Source organism: Blennius ocellaris, assembly GCF_963422515.1.
Source record: "Blennius ocellaris genome assembly, chromosome: 14".
Lineage (NCBI taxonomy): Eukaryota > Metazoa > Chordata > Actinopteri > Blenniiformes > Blenniidae > Blennius > Blennius ocellaris.
Window position 1 is genome coordinate 21,699,317 of NC_137663.1, and position 21,698 is coordinate 21,721,014.

The 21,698-nt window shown below is 41.8% G+C and overlaps 1 protein-coding gene across 1 annotated transcript in view; it reads right to left on the reverse strand.

Annotated features, from left to right (window-relative positions):
* Positions 1 to 8,221: 8,221 nt before the first annotated feature.
* The window catches only part of fgf11b (fibroblast growth factor 11b), a gene marked incomplete at both ends in the record, with an annotated part of 32,130 nt that continues 18,653 nt past the window's right edge, over positions 8,222 to 21,698 (reverse strand). Inside the window, 4 exons of the mRNA XM_080508221.1 lie at positions 8,222 to 8,358; positions 8,690 to 8,888; positions 16,875 to 16,978; positions 18,628 to 18,738. Of these exons, the coding sequence (XP_080364347.1) occupies positions 8,222 to 8,358; positions 8,690 to 8,888; positions 16,875 to 16,978; positions 18,628 to 18,738 (551 nt within the window). The remainder of the gene's footprint in view (positions 8,359 to 8,689; positions 8,889 to 16,874; positions 16,979 to 18,627; positions 18,739 to 21,698) is intronic.

Consider the following 21,698-nt stretch of genomic DNA (forward strand, 5'->3'; position numbering starts at 1 on the left):
AGAATAATCTTATATAAATGCACGAGTCATGCTTCCATGAGATTTGAGATGCCCCAGTAAAGTACAAGGAGGATCAAGAAGAGGGAAAAGGGCTGTCTGACCCTGACTGAGGTCACATCTCCAAGGGAGGGGGGCTTGTTGTGAAAGCCCAGAGCACCCCGTAATCTGCACCATCAGATGCCGCTCAACTTCAGCTTGTTGTGGAGTATGACTTGTTGCTTGATTATCTCAGTCCGTGAGACATCCATTTACCACAGTTATCACCGAGAGATTGTGATGTCTAATTGACTGCAGGGTTGGAAGCAAGAGACGTAATTGCAGCTATTCATCCATCTGATGCTTTTTGGTTCAATAATCTCGGTTCTATGAAAAGACACACGACTCGTCAGTGGAAGACGCAGGCGTCAGTTTGCTAATCCACAGGCGGATGTTTGTGTAAGTCTGCAGATTTATATGAAAATTTGTTGTGCAACATCTACAGTCATGTGCTGCACGTGTTGCTGTGAAATGTAAACACAGTTTGAGTTCTTGTTTTTTAGTCTTTCATGCTAAAAGTTGCGTTATCTCACTTATAGCCCCTATGCTTTAAAAAAAATTTTTTTTTTAAATATTAAAGTTTTTCTCTCATGTTTGAATGCTGGGTATAAGGCCAATAGGACTGAAGGATCTATTACAGTTCTAAACAATCTCCTCCTCCTCAAAAAAAAACAAAAACGCTTTGTAACACTAAACTTTGAAAACTTAGAAAGTCAACTTAAGCTCATTTTGAGCTGCAGATACACCCACTTTCCTAACAAGACACCCACTTCACTACGAAGCTGTGCCCCCTCAATCATATTGTGTTTGATAGATATGTTAAAAGCATGCATTTGAAAAAGGTGACTGCAAGTACAAATAATAGAGGAGTACGAAAATGCAAATGAACCCAGGAGTGCCTTGAGGGACATCTAACACTGCACTTTAGAAGGACTTGAAGATGAAAGAGAGGGAGGAGAAAATAAAACATCAAAGACCGCTGCTTACAATCATACAAATATATGTTATTTTATTGAATAATATTCCATAATAAGATGTCTCCTTTCAATTCATGTAGGAGCTATTGTAGAAATGTACACAGGTTTGATGGCAAACATGGAGAGAGGGTGAATCGAGGGCTTGTGTCTGTAGATACTGAAAGGGAGTCGTCCCTCAAGAGCCAAAGAACACAGATTTATGCATGCTTTGCAAAATAACAAAAAAACAAACAAACAAACAAACAAACGAAACCCAACAGAAATACCCATATCACTTATTGGTGCAGAACAGAGATTGCCTTCGTAGCCTGTAAATCGTAATTGCAGCTAATGTGGTGGTTGAACTTGTTTCCTCTCCTTGAGTGCCGGCTTGTAGTTCTCGTTGCATATTGCTGGTCTTCATTTCTCCCATGCCGCCTCCTGGAGTGTTCAGAAAATCCAGTATGTTCCTGCTGCGTCTTTTGGCTCATAGTGTAAGGAGTCCCAACGTGTGTCTAAAATCCCTGGTGACACTCGGGAGGTGCCTGAGGAGTCAGGCCTACTCTCTGTGGCGAATCAATGCCGAGGCCTAGTTTTTACTTATGGCTATTTTTTTTTGTGTTCTTCTTCTTCTTTTTTTTTTTTATATTTATTTGTCAGTTTTTTTTTGGAAGACGAGATGATTAGTTCAAGAGACGTCAAGAGTCTGTGAAGTAGGAGGAGGAAGTAGTGGTTGGGATGCTTTATGGAAGACTTGCCTATAGCCGTGAGACCACCAAGGTCACTGCTGGGTACGACGGGGTGCGCATTGGCTTCGTTATCCTGCTGCTCTGCTTCGACACGTTGCAAAATTCACAAACACACAACTCAGTCGCACAGTGGGAATCGGCAAGGGTGAATCTCACTTAGGGGTCATGTCGGTGTGGATACAAGAAAAAGACAAACAAAAATCATAGGAGCAAATACTGCCTCCTTTAAAGGGTTTAGAAAGGAAACATGACAAATAACAAATGAAAGGCTTCAAAAGCACATCAACTCTGATTATCGAAGTACATTTCTTTGTATAAAAAAACCCCCAAAACAAACCCAAACCTGACATAGTACATCATAGCACATAATTGTAACATATATGTAGACTGACAGCATTCTGTACATGTATGCCAGCCAGACAGCTTTTGCAGCCTGGAGCAGCACACGTCGACATTTTCACCAAAATCAATCACATTTGTAGCATTTCTCGAAAATAAAAAAGGAAGGAAAAGAAAAAAATCAGAGCAGTGGAGGAATGTCGGGCAACAGCAGCACAAATATTTAACAGGTTCAACATAAATGACATTAATGGCTTCTGCACTGTGCACTTTAGAAGAATGCTGGCTTAATTAGAAATATTCAAAAACAGCGTTGAAGCCAGAGCTCGTCATTCGAAGTGTCTCGCTTTGAATATTTTAAAAATATTGAGGAACAGCGAGCGTGGCACACGTCCATTTCGTGTTGTTATTTAAGAACTGATTTAGAATGAATCTTTGATGGATTTTTAGTTATTCATTTGCCACAAGCAGAGGAATTACTGCCACAGTTTTAGCCCCACTTATTATTATAATTTTTCTTTTTTTTTTTTGCAATAAAACAAGCTTTTTTTTTCTCAAGAGAAAAAGGATTTATAGAAGAGCGATTCATAATGCCATGCAAAGTTGTTTTTTTTTTTTTTCATTCAGTTTTCAGTTTTATTTTTACTCCACAGAATACAGTCATGCAGCATTGGGAATTATTTCTGAGCTGTAATAAAGGATCTTTTTGCCTTTTGCACATCAGTATAACAAGCGATCGCACCCCCATTTGGAAGGCCCATCATTGTCACAATAGAGCAAGAGGTAAACACCCCAAATTAATGAGAAATTGACAAAAATCCCATGTAAAGCAGTGCAATGTTTTGGAAATTGTCAGTGGGAATTTGAACAAATTTTGCCTTAACACCCCCCCCAAAAAAAAAAAGAGTGATGTTTTTGTGCCCCTCATTAACAGCACTCTCTTGAATGACCAGCTCCATCCATTAGAGGGTGCTAGTCATACACATATTTTCCCAATAATTGGAAACTGCATGGTGCACATCTGACTTTTTTGAACACAGAGCATGTTTGTGTGGGAGTTTTTTGCAATGATGCACTAATGCAGACTGCAAACAGTCTTTCGTACCACTGGACTGTTTCCACACAAGGATGAGCCGCTGCTGTTCAATCACAAGTGAGTGTAGCTTTTTCTCTCTTTGGCTAATTCACAAAAAACAAAAAACAAAAAAAAAAAAAGACAAGGGTTCATGGGTTTTTTCATCTGAAACAAGAACAGCACAGACCAATGTGATTAAAATGCCTTGTTGTTAGGTAGTACCTGGGTTTGTTCCACATATTTCCCTGGATGTTTCACAGTGCTATAACATTTTTAATTTTCAAGCATTTGTGATGAATCAGCTGTTGTGTAATAGCTCTTATTGCCTGGTGATGGAGTTAGGTGTTGACCTTGAGTGTGTGGGACCTGGGTTCACGTCCTGGTAGTGTCAGGAACGGGAACAACTAAGTCTACAGTGAAAGTTGCAATAACTCGCTGCCGTGACCCTGTGAAACTGAGCTGGGGCGACTATCGTCAAGTCCACAAATTATGTTAAAATACAACTTTTCCCTGTTTGTCGTCATCATTAAAGAGCCATTCAACACAAATATTTTAAGAAATGTCCAGTGTTTGTAAGGTGCAACGTGCTTCCAGTTTTCTATCACTTTAATCATTAAAGGTACTATTTATAACAGTTACATTATTAGTATTGTCAAATATTCAGTGTTAATGGTCAGACTCTACAGCTCTGCAGCGATTTGGCAGTGCTGTTCATTAGTAGTTGCAGAGAGTTTGTCGTGTTTACTGCCGTCACCTGTGGCGTCTTCTCTTGTCGTATTGGAAAATGGTATGTGACTCGTGACACCATCTTGTGGTGGAAAGTAGTGTTGCGAGTCACTAAACGCATCTAACCTGAAGACAGTATATATTATACCTTTAAATAAATAGTTGGATGTCATACATCTGTCATTTTTTTTTAAAAATGCGGATGCATGTCTTAAGGGACACTCTGTTTCTTGATGCTCTGGTTGGAAAGAAGAGAAAACTGTTCTTTACTTTGTGGAATCCCAGGGGAAATGAGAAGTACTCCTCCGTTTGGTGCCATCCAAGTGGCTTCTTTGTGGAGTTTACACTTGAAGAACAAACGGCAGCCCTCTGAGTTCATTATGAACAAATGGATTTCGCTGTCTTTGGCAGACCTTGGGGAAATTTTTTTTTTGTACCCATGGCAGGGCGGCTGCTCCCTTGTTTGTGTTTTATTGTGTCTATTGATCATTGTTTCAATCTCATGCCCTTTCTTTTTCCCCCTCGCCTCTCCGTCTTGTCTTGCTTTACTCTTAGCCATAGATGCACACGCACACGCACACACACACACACACACACACACACACACTGGCCTTATGAAGACACTGTAAGTAAACGCCTACACAGGAAACATAATATTAAAAAGAAAGTTAATGGGGCTGTAGACACAGTGGTTAAAGAGATCTGTGTAGGACGGGGATTACAATGTTAAATCTCTCCTGCGTGGGCACACAAACTATTATCAGTGTTTTTATTTTCCATGTTAACACCTCTCTGTTAGCCTCTCAAGACCTGACGTCCCATAAATGCAGCCGCACTGGCAAAATCGAGCACTCTCCCACTTCTTCAAAGTACAATAACAAAGATCCTCTAAATACCTCACCGACTTTACAGCTAACTTTACTGAGCAGTCTTTATTTTTTTTTCCCCTTCTGTAACTTTGACATTAAAAAGCAGCACCAGTCTCACAACAGCCACATGCTGTTCACTTCCCTACAACTTCCTGACATCCCTCTCCTTCACATTCATCATAAAAAAAAGTACTTTTCTCTTTTAGATCGTCCTGTCTTACATTCCAGAGCTACATTGCTCCTCGCCTCACATTTGACAACAGACTACTTAACATTCTCTGTTTTTGTCTACTTGCAGCACCGTCAGACAACTTCCTGTGACATTCGTCGACATACCTGAAGTAAGCACTGCTTGTTTTCAGACAAGGAAACCTATGGAGGAAAATTGATCTCTTTAATGTTGAACACAACAACAACAAAAAAAACACTACAGTAAAGATACAACTTTATAAAATCTGTATTTAAATATTGTAAAGATCTGAAACTGCTGGTACAAAATCTCAGATATCAACCATGGGAAAATAAGGTTTTGATATTTGTATACATATTTTGAAAAGGATATTTGCTCCCAGAGCCCTTTGCTGTCACTCACTCCCTCTCTGCTTTGTACCTCTGAGTGGGTTCCTTTTTCTTGTGCAGACTTATGATCAACTTCAGAACACACTGATGAAACATTGTGTGCTACCTGCTGTGCAAACCTTTGATAATGTACAATAGTCATTGCACTTGGCTATTCAATAGAGACGGAGAAAGAGTGCATTGGCTTTTCAAAAATAGAGATTTGTAAGTCTACAATACAAAATCCTCTACAAAGACACAATATCCAAATTTGAACTGAGTGATATTCCTCCTGGAAAAGCCCAGAAAATTAAAAGACCTAATGGAGAGGGGGGAAAAAAATGCAAAGCCCTCCAACTAATTTCCTCCATAGTCCTCCTGTCATAAATAGCAGACAGTCGCCTTACGTGTCTCTTTGTCTCACATTCATTATCATATCTGCACACCGCATGCAGCCCTGCCAAAAATTCTTGCTTACTTTACCGCAGAAATTCCTTATCAACATTCCTCAAGAATACACCTGCTAATCCTTCACTCTTTCCAAATAACCGCCTCAACGTGATGACCTCCTTACAATTCCACACACAATTTCAGACTTACTCTCACCCTCAATAGAGCACATTCGCAAAGCCTCCCTTTCACATCCTGTAACCCGTCTTCACATAATGCTACCATTAAAATTAGACACCCTTGCCAATATGCGCAACTTCCCAGATTCATCTGTGATTTTTTTTTTTTCAGCCTCCACATAATGAGGATTCCCCCCCCCCCTCCTTTCTCCCCCTCTTCTCCATTTCCCATGCATTGCTCTTTCCGACATAGCTGAGGACGAACTGCTGTCAATGTTTGTTGGTGGTATCTCTGCACATTTGCTCTGACTGAACATTGTGGTGACATTTCTTTCCCTGTCAGTGGCTTGCCAGAGCAGACAGCGCCGAAAAACCCTGACAGCTCCCATGTAGAAGCCTCAATTTCTATCAGGTCAGTGTTTTTATTTTTTTTTCTTCTTCTTCTTTTTTTTTCCCTTTCTAAAGCTGTGTGATTTAGATTTCCACAGCAATCAAAACGTGGGTTGATTGCACAGAAACAACAATGAATATATTAATGAAGTACCTCCTGGTTCAGGCCCCTTGAGGCTGCAGGGAAATCCTCCTCTGTGCAGTTTTTGATGTACAGTCGGAGGAAACGGTACACAAGATGGATGAATTGTTGCCTGTTCACGCACGCATGGACGCACGCACGCATGCACACACACACAGTCATGTCAAAGACAGTGTTGCGCTGTGTTTAAAGGACACGGCAGAGGTTACCCACAGATCCTCAATCTGTCTTTCGTCCAGGCTCTCATTCACACAAAGAATTGTACCGTGCCCCCACTCACAGCGGGTTAAAACGCAGTCGCACCAAGACATTCACTCAGACGACTACATTTTTGAGGGCAATTCTCCCAAAGTGATTTGATAAAGCTAGTGAGTGGATAAGCTGCCAGACATCCTCAGAATAACAAGTGCTGTTGCTCAGAGGCTCTTCTGGCTTTGATGTTGGGCTTCAAAACTGGCTTTATGCTGACAGCAGATGCTGACTGAAGTATACACTACCTCTCCTTTTCAGGTGACTGACTTCAGATCTACCCTGGATTTGAAAACACGACCCAGTTGTTCTTTTGTCGCTTTTAACGAGCTAGTGCAATATTTAGTGATCACCTAGTAGAGATCACAGGGTGGGAGGAAGGGGGGGGGGGGTCCTCACTCTCTCACACACTCATTCATTCATACACTCATTCTTTCAGTATTATTTTTCACTGAGAGTTAACTCCTGGTCTGTTTGGTAAATGTATTGCTCAGGCATTTTTTTTTACCCTTTCCAATATAGTCTGAACATAAAATGTCATGTATGTTTTAACTTATGGCTCATCTTCCTTCAGGAATAATTTATTAAATTTATTTTAATTGTGTTTTACTTCATGACAGTTAATGCAAGTGCATTTGAGCTTTATTATAACAACATCATGATCACCATCATTATTAATATTATTAGCACCACTTTTCTAATGACTGGATCTCATGTTTTTAGCGTTTTGGCTCTCTCTTTCTTTTTTTTAAAACTATTTTAATCACATTTAACATTCAGAGCTTGTCCTGGACTGGCCAGGATTTTCAATTTTTTTTTTATTATTATCCCAGATTATAATATAAAGTAAACAAAAAAAGGAAATAAATTGCTTTTGATGCGATAAACTTGTCTTTGAATTGGTTTATCCCCATATGCTATCCTCACCCAGCTGACCTGACCCGACTTGACCCAGGCTTCCCGCAGAGCTCCTCCCTCTCGCATCTATTTCATCTCGCTCTGAGCATTGAGTGACCTTGGTGATTTGCTTAACTGGTTGGCAGATGGTTGGTAGGATGCTGGCTGAGCCACACTGTCACCAACTTCAGGGCTCAAGTGGGGACCCTTGGGTGAGGATAATAATGCAGAGTCATTGCTGGGAGTGTGTGATTGTTGAATATACAGTACAATAGAGCTGGCTATGGGAAGGCGCGTGAAGAAAGATGAAGTTGTCAGCAGGACAAAGAAGCAAAAGTCTGACAGGGAAATGAAGGAGCCTGTGCATTAAGAAGTCACAGGGGGAGGATAACAGGAAGAGGGGGGGGGGGGGAAGCAGTCCTGGCTCGAACCCGGGGTGTTCTTTCCATGGTGTCAGTTGAGGGGGGGGGCTCCTCTCTCAGGCCTTCTACCTGCTATTGGACTGCTGACCCTTGTAATCCTAAGCATCAGGTAGTGCACGTCAGGAATGTGGTGGCCAGGCAGGAGGGGGGGGGGGCGTTCCCTCATCTGCCATCAGTGCATGACGACAGGCACCTTTGTTCCCAGTGTCACTGCCGCCCTTTGTCCCGCCCTCGGTCTCCTGTGCTATGAGGCGTCAGCTTTGGGAGCTTCTTTTCGTCCGTTCTTGAGGGACGGCGAGTCTGACGTCTTGACGGTCTTGCGGGGAGGACTCACAGGTTCGCCGGCAAGCTCGTGTAACGATGGCTCCTTGTACATTGCAACTGTTTGACAGAGACCAAGGGTGTTGGTTAATAATCAACGACATGATTATTGCCCAAAATAAAGCTGTTAGAATTTCATATATTCATAATTGTGTAAACTTAAGGCACTGTGTAAAAGTGCCACTTATCCAGGACAGGCTTCAAATCTATACTAACGTAGAAATAATTGTTTTTGGAATGCGTATGGTCATACATTTTCCTTCTGTTCATTCACTTAGCAATTTGTCCAAACTACTAATTTCTCTGTTTTTGAAGGCCTTCTTACATTTTACAGCACTTTTTCACAACTGCCTCTGAAAGTTTCCCGCAGTATTGTATGCATAACACAAACCTTCTATAACTTTAGGCAGAAAGTGTGCGGCTCCTTTGGTCTTTTTTACTCGGTTGCCCTTCATGACCTGGCCATCACGGTTGATACCGATATACCAGGAGCGGCCAGACTGGGTCTGGCGATAGAGCATGGAGGAGTACGTAACATAGTAGTTCTCAAACACACTCTCCTTGAACTTACACTCCGGAGTGAAGTGCTCCTGAAATGATACGTAGAAAAAAAAGGGGGGGAAAGGTGGATTCACATTAGCAACCAAGGCACAAGCAGAAAAAAAAGATGTGCAAATGTCACCAAAAAAAAATTTAATCTTGAGTCTTTGAACATGATTTCCAGTCCGTGTCAGCACACACTTTGCAAAACATTGACACGTAAAGTGAAACATGTTAATTAGGCGAGGGCTTCCTGAGAGACAGGAAGGATGGAATTATATCTGAACTGGTGTTTCTTTGAAAGCATGGACATCCAGGTCCTCTGAGAATTACAAGAAGGCAAGAATGCACTATCTGTGTGAGAAACAACATTACCATCTGTGCTAAACATAGCATGTTCCCAAAGGAGGAGAGAGATGAAAGGCATCACAACACTGACACTTACATCAAAAAAACAATAACAAATCCCATATATACACATGCATTACATTCTTTACATACACACATATTAAAGACAGGAGCTGGCATCTGACTGCTTCACAGGGAAGATCAATTAAAAACAAACCCGAGACAATGTGAAGGAGTTATAAGTAAAGTCCATCAATCCCAACCTTTCCTAGTCATAGGTGATGTGCCCCAGGGCTCGGTCCTGGGATTCGGCCGCCTCTTTATCACCTTTCTAGCAATAATTTCAGAAAACACGTAAAAATGTTCATCGCCCTACAGATGACATCCACCTCTTTTATTCTGAGCCCACCATCACCATTCCTCCATCAGCTCTTTAAAATGTCCTAAAGCTTGGTTTATTTTCTCAACTTTGTTATGAAGAGCACTTCATCCACATACTCTCTCTTAATCTAACAGGTTTTCCAGAAAATGTTACTGTCCATCCTTCCCCACATTAGCTTCCTTCTCTACCTTCAATTCATGTGTGAAGCCCCACCTGGTCAGAGACGCCACATAAACCCTCCCACTCACCTAATGCCATGCCTCTCAGTTTTGACTGTCTTCATTTTGATGTTTCGTCTCACAGTTGTTTTGTTGTGATTGCCTTTTTTTCAAATTTTAGAATCACTGTTTATGCCCAATGCTACTTCAACTTTTATCCTACAAATGGATCTTTTATAATAAATAAAGAGGCCATATGTCATTAAATATGTTTTTTAACGAGAACTATGAAAATAACAGGACAGTTACTAATTATATTAGTGATAAAACTGAATATCAGTTCAACATGTCTGCTTAAAATAAAGGTTATTTACTGAAATATAAATTTTTTTGCCCGCTTATGTATTTTCACTTGCAGCACTAAACCTTTACTTAGATCCTGTTTGTTTGTTACCTAATTACTACTTTGCAGAAAAGCCAAATTAATTATTATCTCACACTGAAGACAAGACTGTTAAAAACGATTCTTCATAATGGTGGAAACATAATGTTTGTAGCTCACAGTTATTTGAAATATGGGATTTGAAAATGCAAAAATAATTACCACTTGTCATAGTTTTTAAGATATTTTTTAGAACTAATTTTAACATCAACGTCCACTGTACTGCAATTCCCCTCAAAAGAGAGCATGACTTTAATAAAGACCGCACTCGTGTTCCTCTCAGTTGTCCATAACGGGATGAATCTGAATAGACTTTACCAAATCAAATTAGCGCGTCTTGGATCTAATCCAACAGTTCAGCCAGTCGTTGTAAATGATTGTGTTCCCGCTGCACTTACCCTCCGTCTCTGTCCTCAACGTAAGGACCACTGAACCCTGCATAATGTTGACTGGTGATATTAACCAACAGCGACAGATATATATCTCTCTTAGTCTCTATCAGGGTCTCGACAGGGTCCTTCCCCTGTCAGAGAGCAAAGCCAATCTGCCGGATTGATTAAGTGAGAGCAGCAGGGCAGAAATGGCTGAGCCCAGAATTTCTCCCAGATTCAGGATGACAGAAGAGGGGCAGAGGATCAGAGTTTGGCATAGACAAGCTTTAATAATGTGCCAAACGGAGATTGAGAAGGTATGAGAGACCTCCCGTTTCACACTGATCACAGATCATCACCTTCCTCCTTCACAGGGAGGCCTCATCCTTTAGCTGAGGGGGGGCATTTCAGGACTTTGCGCCTCCTCTTCCTCTGCTTTCACTATTATCTTTGTACCATTTTAAAACAAGCTCCTACCTTTAACTCAAACTGCGAACACTCCCACTCCCATCACCGCCACATTGCAAAGCTATTTTAAGATCCACTGACAGGTTTGATATCTTCTGCTGCGCTAACACAGAGGATGGGATCGATAGATGATCCGCTTCATTCATTATTAATCAGGCCAGAGAGCAAGAGGGTTGGGAAGTGCGGGAGACAGAGAAGGTAAGGTAGGAGACTTTGGGAAAGAGAGCAGAAGATCACTCGGAGAGGACAGAGGGGTTGCCGGGTAATAAAGGAGATTAAGATGAGAGAGAGAGAGCGGGAGAGCGCGGCTTCTCCCGCAGGAACGTTGAGCCGACGAGGGCTTCAATCGCCAGCACCCCACTATCTGACACTCATTGTCCCCCCGGAAAGAGAAGCCATCATTCCCACAAAATAGCCTTCAGCTCAGCCTCTGAAGTGACACTTGCGATAACCCCTCTCCCAAGTCATCCTATAATTACCCTTCATAATCACTCCCCTGAAATTAGTCTAATGATATAACCCACATCTTCTGTATTTCACTCAAGTGGTCTCCAAAGATCAGCAGAAGAGAGAAAAAAAACATTCTGTGGGAGCAGACAAGACAATCAAATAAATGGCTTTATAATACAGTAATTTTTCATGATCACCTCCCACACCGGCCAATATCCCTGTCGCTAACTGCTACAAATATGTTGCGGTAATTATCCTCATCTCTCAAGCTCACCTTGACGTAACCTCTAGACCTCAGCAGAACCACAGGACTCCAGCCGGGGAGTGCGCACACTGACGACATCACTCAAGCTCGCAAGATTTACTCAAACAGATGACGATGTGTTGAGTGTTGCATGTCTTTTAAGAGTGATGAAAGGATTATTTCCATGTAATTATTGGCTACAAGGTAGAGGCATTAAATAAATATCCTTCCGCTCCAACTGTGACTTATTTGGAGACTTCAGTAGCCAGGTACCATATCATGAGTCTCATACCAAGAGAGAGGGGGGAAAAAAAAGGAGAAGTTGAATGAAAGCAGATGAGAAAGGTAATATGTACAATGGCCGTGCTGAGAATCTCTAAGATGGGGAAAACCTTTTTATGATGCAGAGTATCATCCCGACCCTCCCCGTCCCACGCAGCTCCACACCACCCCCTTCTTCATCCCTTGTGTCTGATTACATCTGTTCTACCTGCTTCAGGAAGCTTTACTCTCCACGCCACCATACACACTGGAAGTGCACTTACCTCCAAACAAGGACAGCCAAGCACTAACAACACACTCTCACAGGGCAGAGTTCCCCAAATCTGATTAACATGTTTTCCTGTTTATAATTAGGTTTTAAGAAACACGAATGCAAGTCAATTTGTTCAGAATATTTTCCATCTTGTTTACTTTCTTCCAAATTGTGCGGGACAAGCATGAAATCCGAACCCGAACCCCTGAACGACGCGGCTCTAATTCGATAATTCAAATCATGCCTTAGCATTGGGGACGTGCAATTATTTTGCAGTCCCATATTCAGACAGCAGGGGTCACAGTGTCACGCTGGATTCCCCGTACTTATTGACTGGTCCATCAGCTACGCGGTTAATCTATGGGATGCTGTGAGATCTGCCCAGCTGAAGTAATCCCACCACATTACTGCACCACTGCCGCAGCGACCCGCTTCGAATCGCAACACAACAGCTCATTCGCGACGACCCCTGCGTCAACACACAATCTGTGCACGCGAGTGTTTGTCTGCAAACACGGGGGTAGCCACCAGTGGCGTGGCACGTTGCCGATGTTGCTGCAGAGCCAGATGTAGATGCACTGTGACACGCCACGTTACATAAGCCAATAGGGCATAGGCGTGCTTATTAAGTGGGCTTTATCGGGGATGAGAATGGCAGTTAATACTGTCTGCACACCGCACACGCATGGCCTCTCCCTTAATGCTTTATGATGGTTCATGATGTTTGCATGACAAGAGTGGATGATAACGTGCAGGGACTCGTGGTTCAGCAGCTCTGATTGGCAGCTGGAAGGCCCTTGTCAATACAGAGTCGAGATGGAGCTGACGTTCCCCTCTTTGACCCTCAACCACAGGGGTAACCGGGTCCACATTGCCGGCAGCCCCCTATTAAAAATTCCCCTCCTGCGTTAAATATTCTAGGACACAGAATAGCGCTCGATTGTGTATCATTATCAAAACCATATATATCTTTGCAAATCTCAAGGGCTGCATTGTAATATGTCCCCAGGACAATTTTGGAAGGAGAGCACTGGCACATGCTAAATCATGAATCTATCAGCAAGAATAGTTTTTTTTTTTTTCCTTCTCATAAGTGCTCTTAATTGGTCGCCCTGTCAAAACGTGTTATTTTAACCTCACATTTTTTTGTACTTTATCTCATTTCGCTTGCTTCAGCCAATTATTTTTTTCTTCTAATTTTTTGTTAACCCAACATCCACATTTCTCCTGTCCTGTCATTTAAAAAAAAAAAAAAAAAAAGCGATACTATCTTGCTGCTGGTGTTGTCCTGCATTTCAATGTAACCCTCCCACGAGAAGAATGGGAAGGACACAGCTTTTGTCAATACCCCTCGTGCTCTCTCACTTTCTTTATCCCTCTCTATTGTCTCTTTATGTTTCCCACTCTCTCTCTGCCAGTCTATTCAAGTCACACAAACACAGCTTATTTTCTGTTTGCCACATTAATATCTCTGTGAAATAACGCATTAAGACCCGAGGCAGCATTTGTGTTTATTTCTTTGAGATTGCCTGCAGCATCGGTGTTCTCCTTCCTCTCGCAGCCAGATGAAACATAAATTCACCTTGTCGCGTGTGTATTTCTGTAAATTACGATGCGTTTCATCAGTCAGAGGTCAATGAAAGGGTGTTTACATCAAGTCTTACTTAAAATATTAAAGACCTGTGGTTTTTTAATAAGGTTTTTTTTTTATGAAGGTCCAATGGATTTCATTGAATAGGAGTCCATTATTTGCCTAAATGTTGATTAAATATGCAGCGGCCGATGTTAAATCTTGATTGGCACAGAAACTGTTTCTGTGACAACTTCAACACAGGTGTTAGGTTCCATCAACAGCAGCTCTTTTCTACCACTCTCTCTCTCACACACAAGTCTGTGAGGAGTTTTCCAGAGCACATAGATTATAAAATGGGGGCAGGAACGAGCCAAGCTCTATTTTTGTATCAGGATCAGCCATTTACTGTTGTCACCTAAAGGTACTGAGGCTGAGATTAATGTCTGAAACAAGGCAGCAGTGGACTTTCTCTGGTTGTTACGGAGCCTGACTGAGAAGGCTGACCACTGGAGTTATGAACAAAAGGCATGACAAAGTTTTCCCTTTGATAAGTCAGGGGAAATAAGAAGAACAACCATCAAGAAGCAGCAGAGGAGACACGAAGAGGACAAAATAACATAGAATGAAGTGACTAGTCTCAGTCAGTCACACTGGCTTCTCTGAAAGCCAGTGATAGTGATAAGCATATTTATTATAAATGAAAAGATTCCTAGTCAATGTCATGGTCTTCACTTAACTCTTTCAGCACAAAGATATTCCTCCTGCACTCACCACATCTCCAGATGCACTGCATACATTAACATAAGTGTCCTAACATCAAACATGTGTAAGATTAAATGGTGTTTATACTCCTGCACAGCACCTATATAAACCCAGTCCTGTTACTGCGTGAGAGAGAGGACAAGTTCTGAAAGAGGTCAGTGTGGGATGCAGTGCAGCTATTGACTGGTGCTGAGGAAATCCCTTTCTCCTCTCTGTTCACAGAGGCAAGGCACCAAGGCTGCAATGCATGCTAATCAGGATCTTAGAAGATAATAGGAGATGGTGCAGCCCCTATGCCATAATTCAAGATTTAACTCGCTCACGTGCAGATGATACGCTTCCCTTTATATACATTAAGCCACATTTGCATTCTCGTCTGCATGCAGTTCTCCAAACACTCTGTGGAAAACAACCTCAGGAGCCACCAGGGAAATATATACACATGTGCATAAAAGGGTGTGTATCTTTATAAGTGTGTGGACACAATCATATCTTGTGAGATGTTTCATATTTATCTCGGTTTAAAAAAAATGTATGACATATCCTTTGTTGTTGTGCTGTGTGCCTTGTTCAAAGCAATCACAACAGCAGTGAGTGAAGAAAAAAAAATCAATGCAGCTTCAATCAATGCAATAGTAGTAAATGTAAAGATATTTTAAAGCTTGTCACTGGTACTTAGTGCAACATATGTCTACCTTTGTATTGTCATCTTATGCAGATTTGGCTACAACACAATCACTGTCACAGTAACGTATAGAAAGTCAATTTCCCACCACAGTATTATGAAGCCTGCAGCCTTAGTTCAGTGATTTGGCGCTAATCTCAAGGTTGCAGTGTTATGAAAAGTGTCCCTATTTCCCACCCTGAACGATTCAGTTGGTGCAATTTAGCACATCCTTCATAAATGTGTGTAAGGTTTTACATGCTTTTCTGTGTTCTGGCCTTAAACTCTTGCTGGCACCGATTAATTTAGACAATACCAATGAAGACACACCACCCAGGAAGTGCAGCATCCCATACTCCAGACCTTCTGATCTTGAAATTGTCTACTGCTTAGGAACTCTCTAATATTTGATTTACCTGGCAGCACATGAACGGATGAATTAATGAAGGCGCTGATCTGTAACTGTTTAAAGTAAAACTTTAACACACTGGTTCTCAACATGGGGTCCATGACCTCATTGGATGTGTGCTAGAAATCACTTAGGCGGTCACACTTTACCTGCTGCGATATCAATATTAGATTTGCATATGTAAAATTCATATTTCATATGTTGGTGAGGTGTGTCCATCCGGATGTCTGTATACCTGCCATTGTTAATGTTTATAGCATATTGGTCTCTGTACATGTGTGTGTAGTTTCATAACAAAAGCAAACAACAAACAACTGTCTTCAGTATTGCACTTTATATTGTCCCTGACTCTCTTCATAGCTGTTTACAGATCAAAACCCTTTTCTTTAACATTTTAACAGTATGTTTACTCTCTTTACCTTCATTAAATAAGTACTTGGAGCTCCACATCCAGTTAAGTTAACATGTTATGTGTGCTGATAATTCTGTAGAGATAAGTACACTGTTGATTGACAAAGTGTATATATTCCATGTGTCATATGAACACATTTTTAGATAACTAAATTTCTCTTGGACCTTTCATTGATGACCAGGTCTGCTTTAAATGCTTCTAAATGTATATTTCTCATCTTTATAACTTCATCTATCTTAAAGTTAGCTACAACTACTGTCCATCAACGCAAGAAATGAACAAAATATTGTTGAATGAACCTTGTTCACAGCTACCACACCCTATTCAGTGTTCACTTTTTCAACAAGTGCACAATTTATGTGAAGTTTGAAAAAGATCTTTGGACAAATTTCCGACTTTTTCATCCACTTACACAGGTGAATAATGGAGGTGGTAAATTAACACACTCAGAAACTAATGGTTCATACATCACAGAAAAGAACAGGCTCTTCTATCCATATTTTTCATATTGTTCTGAAATAAGAGCCAAAATATAACTGTCAGAAGAGTTGACTTTTTATTTTCTGGATTGAACAATGACAGCTTATGACAGAGGGCAGATAGATGTTCTCGTCTCTTAGATTTGACAGTTTTACTGCAGCACAGACAGCAGAACTATAACCAGCAAAGTTACATCCAAAACTAAACGCTTGAAATCCCAAAGCAGAACAATCATAACATTTCTCTTCGAAGCAGCGTTTGTTTTTTTTTTACCTGCACATGAGATCAAAAGATGTTTGTATCTGCACACATGTGGCCAATCCGCACAGCATACTCACCGAGGTATAGAGGTATCCTTCACTATTCATGGCGAGGTACAGCCCCGTCTTCGCCCCCTGAATGGCCACGATTCGCAGTCCCACCGGGATCAAGTTGAACTGTGCTAAATTGGGGGAATAAAGTAGAAGAGATGGAGCATGACAGAGAGAGCGGGGAGGAAAGGGGGGGGGGGGGGGGGGAGTCAGAATATTGTGAAATTCAACTGCAATATAGTCTGGTAACGTTGTGCTTTTTCTGTCTTTGTTGTTGCAAAAGCTTGAAGGGCTGCAGTGTCTCTGTCGCATGCTATGTCTCCTCCTGGCCCAGATGCAGTGACCACTCAGAGTTTGGGTTTATGGAAACACAACGCCATGTCACCTTCACTGCGCTTTAATCTGCCTCTGATCCTGGATTATAATGGCGATTTCCTGTCACACCGGCTTAGAGAAAAGAGAAAAGTTGACAGATTGATCCAGCCTCTGATCAAACTACTCTGAACTGGTTAATTACAAAAAAAAAACACACACAAAAAAACACAATTCGTCAAAAAGCAATCTAGGTTTGTGAATAAATAAAATGTAAAAATCAGCCACCTTCAAGCTCCAGACAGAAAAAAAAGAAGACTGTATCTGAGTCTTGAAGGTCAAACACAAAGAAATGATACGAGGAAGAGAACACTGCCTCGTTTCCGGTCTGAAAAGCAAATTTAGATCACTAAAGGTCAGGATGAACTTTTGCATCGTCTCTGCAGTGGCAATATGCCGCAGAGATGATGCTGAATTACAGATCCTTATTTTACACATGTTGATGACCAGTCCTGTGCAAGTTACTGAAGGTCAGTAGTTGATTACTGTGTTGGAGTTACTTTTCAAGTTGCAGCAAATAAAAAGCTACTTGATACTCATTACGGTTGCATTTGATCTTCAGTCTTTTAATCCAATTTAAATAGATGAAAACGCAGGAGTATTACTTGTGACACAGTCGCTGAGCTGTTAGCGCTGTTTAAGTCTAATGACTGATTCACTCTTTAGGTTCAGCTGAATGTTAGTTTGAGGTCCTTGAATCAATAACAAAACAAATTACAGTATATACGAGAAACTAATGATAATGTGATAAGTATCCACAAAAGAAGTGCGAAATTAGCAGTAGAGAGGTGATTTAATTGCAGGTTATATGGATGAAAACAGGCAATAATGTTGCTGTCGATATGAATCCCTTAGTTCTTTAATAAAATAGTAACTGCAAAGAAAACAGCTTTGGATAATTCTAATGTGAAGGCTAATTGTTGTCGAAGTGAGCGGTAAATAGACAACTCTGCATCAATAGTTTTAATGTATGAAACCCATTAAAATGTAATAAATTAAACAATTCATCACTCCAAAACGTTGCGGCATATCATAATCAGACGTCAAGGTATATGGCATGATTGCCAACGACAGTGACAATGCACTAAATTCTCAAAGTCTGACAGGTAGTTTGACATGATGTTCTTTCCTATTAAAGGATGAAAAAAAAAATCTGAAGACTAATTGGTGCAAATTTGACAGGTGAGCTGACAAAAAACTTTCACCTTGACTCTGTAGCACAGCCTGACACCTGCGGTGATAACGGAGAGCACAAACTTTTCCAAACTCACTCCCCACGAGAGTCTGATGGCTGCAGATGCTACCTGCATTTATCACCGTGCACACAATTAGTTCCATTAACTAAGAGGGAATAATTTGGTTAAGGAGCCATAACCCAAACATGCAGCCTAAAAATAGAAACACTCACAAAATGAGCTGCTTTCATCTCTTGTGCTGTCCATGGTGCCATCGGGCTGCATCTGCAGGTAGTATCCATGTTGGCTGTATAGCCGGGTAACGATGCCTTTCAGCTGTGGCTCTGCAAAGGGAGCGTGCCGGAGGAACATTGCATGAGACAGGAGTTTCAGCCAGCAGACAGCAGAAATGGCATCCACTAATAAAACCTGAAAAAAGATGGAGTGAGTTCGACATGTCGGCTCAAATACCCATACACAAGATTGACACAGTGCGATCATGATTTGTGTGTACAAAGTCCATAATTTAGCTTGTTTTTAGGAACTTTGAGCACTCACTCGTGATCTCCTGAGGGTGAGTCCTAATGATGCACGTGTTTTTATCCAGACCACAAATAAATTATTATAAACATGTGACTTTGGATGTAACAACTTTTATGCATGACTCTTCCTGAGCTCTGCTTGTGAATCGGCTCTGGCTCAATGAAAGGCTTTCTTTGGTAAGTTTTCCAATCAGGTCAGGAGGCATACTGTGTCTTGGCTACGTTACGCTTTACACTACCTGGCGGAGATAAGGAGACACTGCAGTAACGCCACAATCATGACATTCAGTCAGTTCATCTGCCCTCTGTTAGTCACTGGCATGCCCGAATTGTTGCTCGCTGTGCTTTGCAGAGATTGGTGATGGAGGGAAATAGGGCATGGGCTGAGAAACAGATGCCCAGTAAAGAAGAACTTGTTTTATTTCGGCACGACTTTAGAGGAACTGTTTCATTTTTTAAAGGATTTTTGAACACCCAACTTTAGAGGGACATGAAGTGCTAAAAACCTCTCAAAGGTGGCACTTATGAGGTCTTGTGCCTTATTTTCTTTCCCCTCTATTTCCACTATACTAATGCCAATGCATTGTTTTATATGTTTTGTATTGTGACTTTATGGAGGTTCACCCGATGCAAATATTTGTGATGATTTAGCGACAATTAATGCATGGTAAAATCATCTTCTTCAAACATAAAAGCAAATGACAAAGCCGTTAAATTACTGATAGAGCTGTTTTTTGTACATGTTTATTAATGAAGGATGGAAATTATCTCAAGCAAAAAGATATGGCAATGTTCACACACACAAAAAAAACAACAATTTAAGGCTTTTCGGGTTCAATAACAACATTGATGTTAATTTGTGATTTGCCCAAGGTGGAGTTCAGGACTAATTCTACCTAGTGCGTGTTATATTCTGCAGCAGTGAGTAGGTGAACCCCCTGATGAAAAAAGTGCAGGTATATTAACTCGAGTTCAGTCCACTGTGTTGCATCCACTGTTATTTTTAGCCCAAGTCAGGGCCATCAGAGAAGGAAGTCAAGTGAGAGAGTTGGTCTTTCTCCCACTAAATAAAAGATATATAATCAAGGGGCCTGGGTGCTGCATGAGAGGAAGGAGGGTGAATAAGAGTGGTTGAATGTTTCATGAATTCAGTCCCTGCAGCCTACTTTGCGTTCATTTAAGAAACAGACACAATCTTTGCAGCAGCACCCAGACATCACCAGTGGATCCTCCTCCCTCCCCACCCACCTACGACTTATAACCCGAGCCACACTCTCTGTCGTGGGAATCGAAGTCGTCCCCTGGGCTCAGCACCTCGCTGCCTCGTGGCTACGCCAGTGGCGTAGAGAATCCTGCACGTCTTACGGCTTCCCATAAAGCGTTGTCCATTTGGCCTGGTGAGGCCCAGTCAACCGACCGGGCTGTGTCATTGCAGCTTTATTAAGTGGGATGAATTGTGGATGAAGGAGCAGTTTATGGCAGCGCCTCCTCAGGAATGAGGGGGCCTTTAGGGAGTTCCCTTTTTCTCTGCGAAACTCCTCCCATGCCCTCAGCGCGCTCCCGCGGGAACGACCTAGGGCACTGCGCAATCTGGCTGCCTCCTTCGGACGAGCGCGGAGAGCCAGGATGCAGGGGAGGAAGATCTGTAGGACGATTTCCCAGGGGAAGTGTGCCAGGGTTGAAACATCATCGAAACTGTGACCTACTCCCATTGTTACACGCATGCATCTGCAGCACTTCCCGCGCCCTCTCTCTTTCAAAGCTGCCTGTCAAAACATTTCACCATCTCCACTCTCACCCCCTCCGCCCACCCCGTTTCATATCCTTTGAGTTATGCTCCCTTTCATCCCACCTAATAACTTCATACATCACCCAATCAGCGTAGGGAAGCTGTTCATTACTCGTCACCACAGATGCAAAAGAGGGAGATGAGAGTAAAGAAAGGGAAATGGGAGGATCAGGGAGGAGAGACGTGAGAAGAGGGACAGCAAGGGGAACTGAATGAATGAGATGCCACTGCAGGGTCATTTAGAGTAGTGGCTGTATGTGCTGGAGAGAGGGCAGATTTAGGCAACAGACAGCTCATGCAATATGGCCACAATCAAAACCTGAGTGCTTGGCATCAGGCATGCGACAGCTGAAATTTCACTTGGAAGAGTTGACCACCTCTGCAAAGTCAAGGAGCAAGAAAGTCTTTGGACTCGAAGTGGCAAAGCGACTCAAAGATATACTCTCCATTGCACTTCACAGAGAATATGACCATTTTGTATTAAGAAAAGTATACCATAAAGATGCACCAATACCAGTATGAAGTATAGGTAAGATACTCGTGCTGCGATAGAACCACAACTGATTCCACTTTACGATAGCTTTAGTTTAGCTGACATCAACCTTTCAGCAAAGCAAGTAATCAGTGAGTCGGGAGCAATGTCAGCCCTGTGGGGATATTTCTTTTTTAGGAAGAATGACAGTCACAAAAGTAAATTTGACTGCAAGTCATACACTGGGCTTGTGAAGATTGGCAATTGAAGGGATGAATAACAAATATTTTTCATGGTGGCACGTTGGCACGCTGGCACTGTGAATGATCGCTCGTGACTCACGATGTGCAGAATACACAGTAAGCCTCGAGGGCACACCAAGTGTTATGGGGATCAAGCCATACAGGAAGTTCCCATTAATATCACTGTACTATCCAAGATTACTTCATAGCTGGTTTTAGGAGGAAAGAAAGCAGCAGATCGACAGTAAAAAAAAAAAAA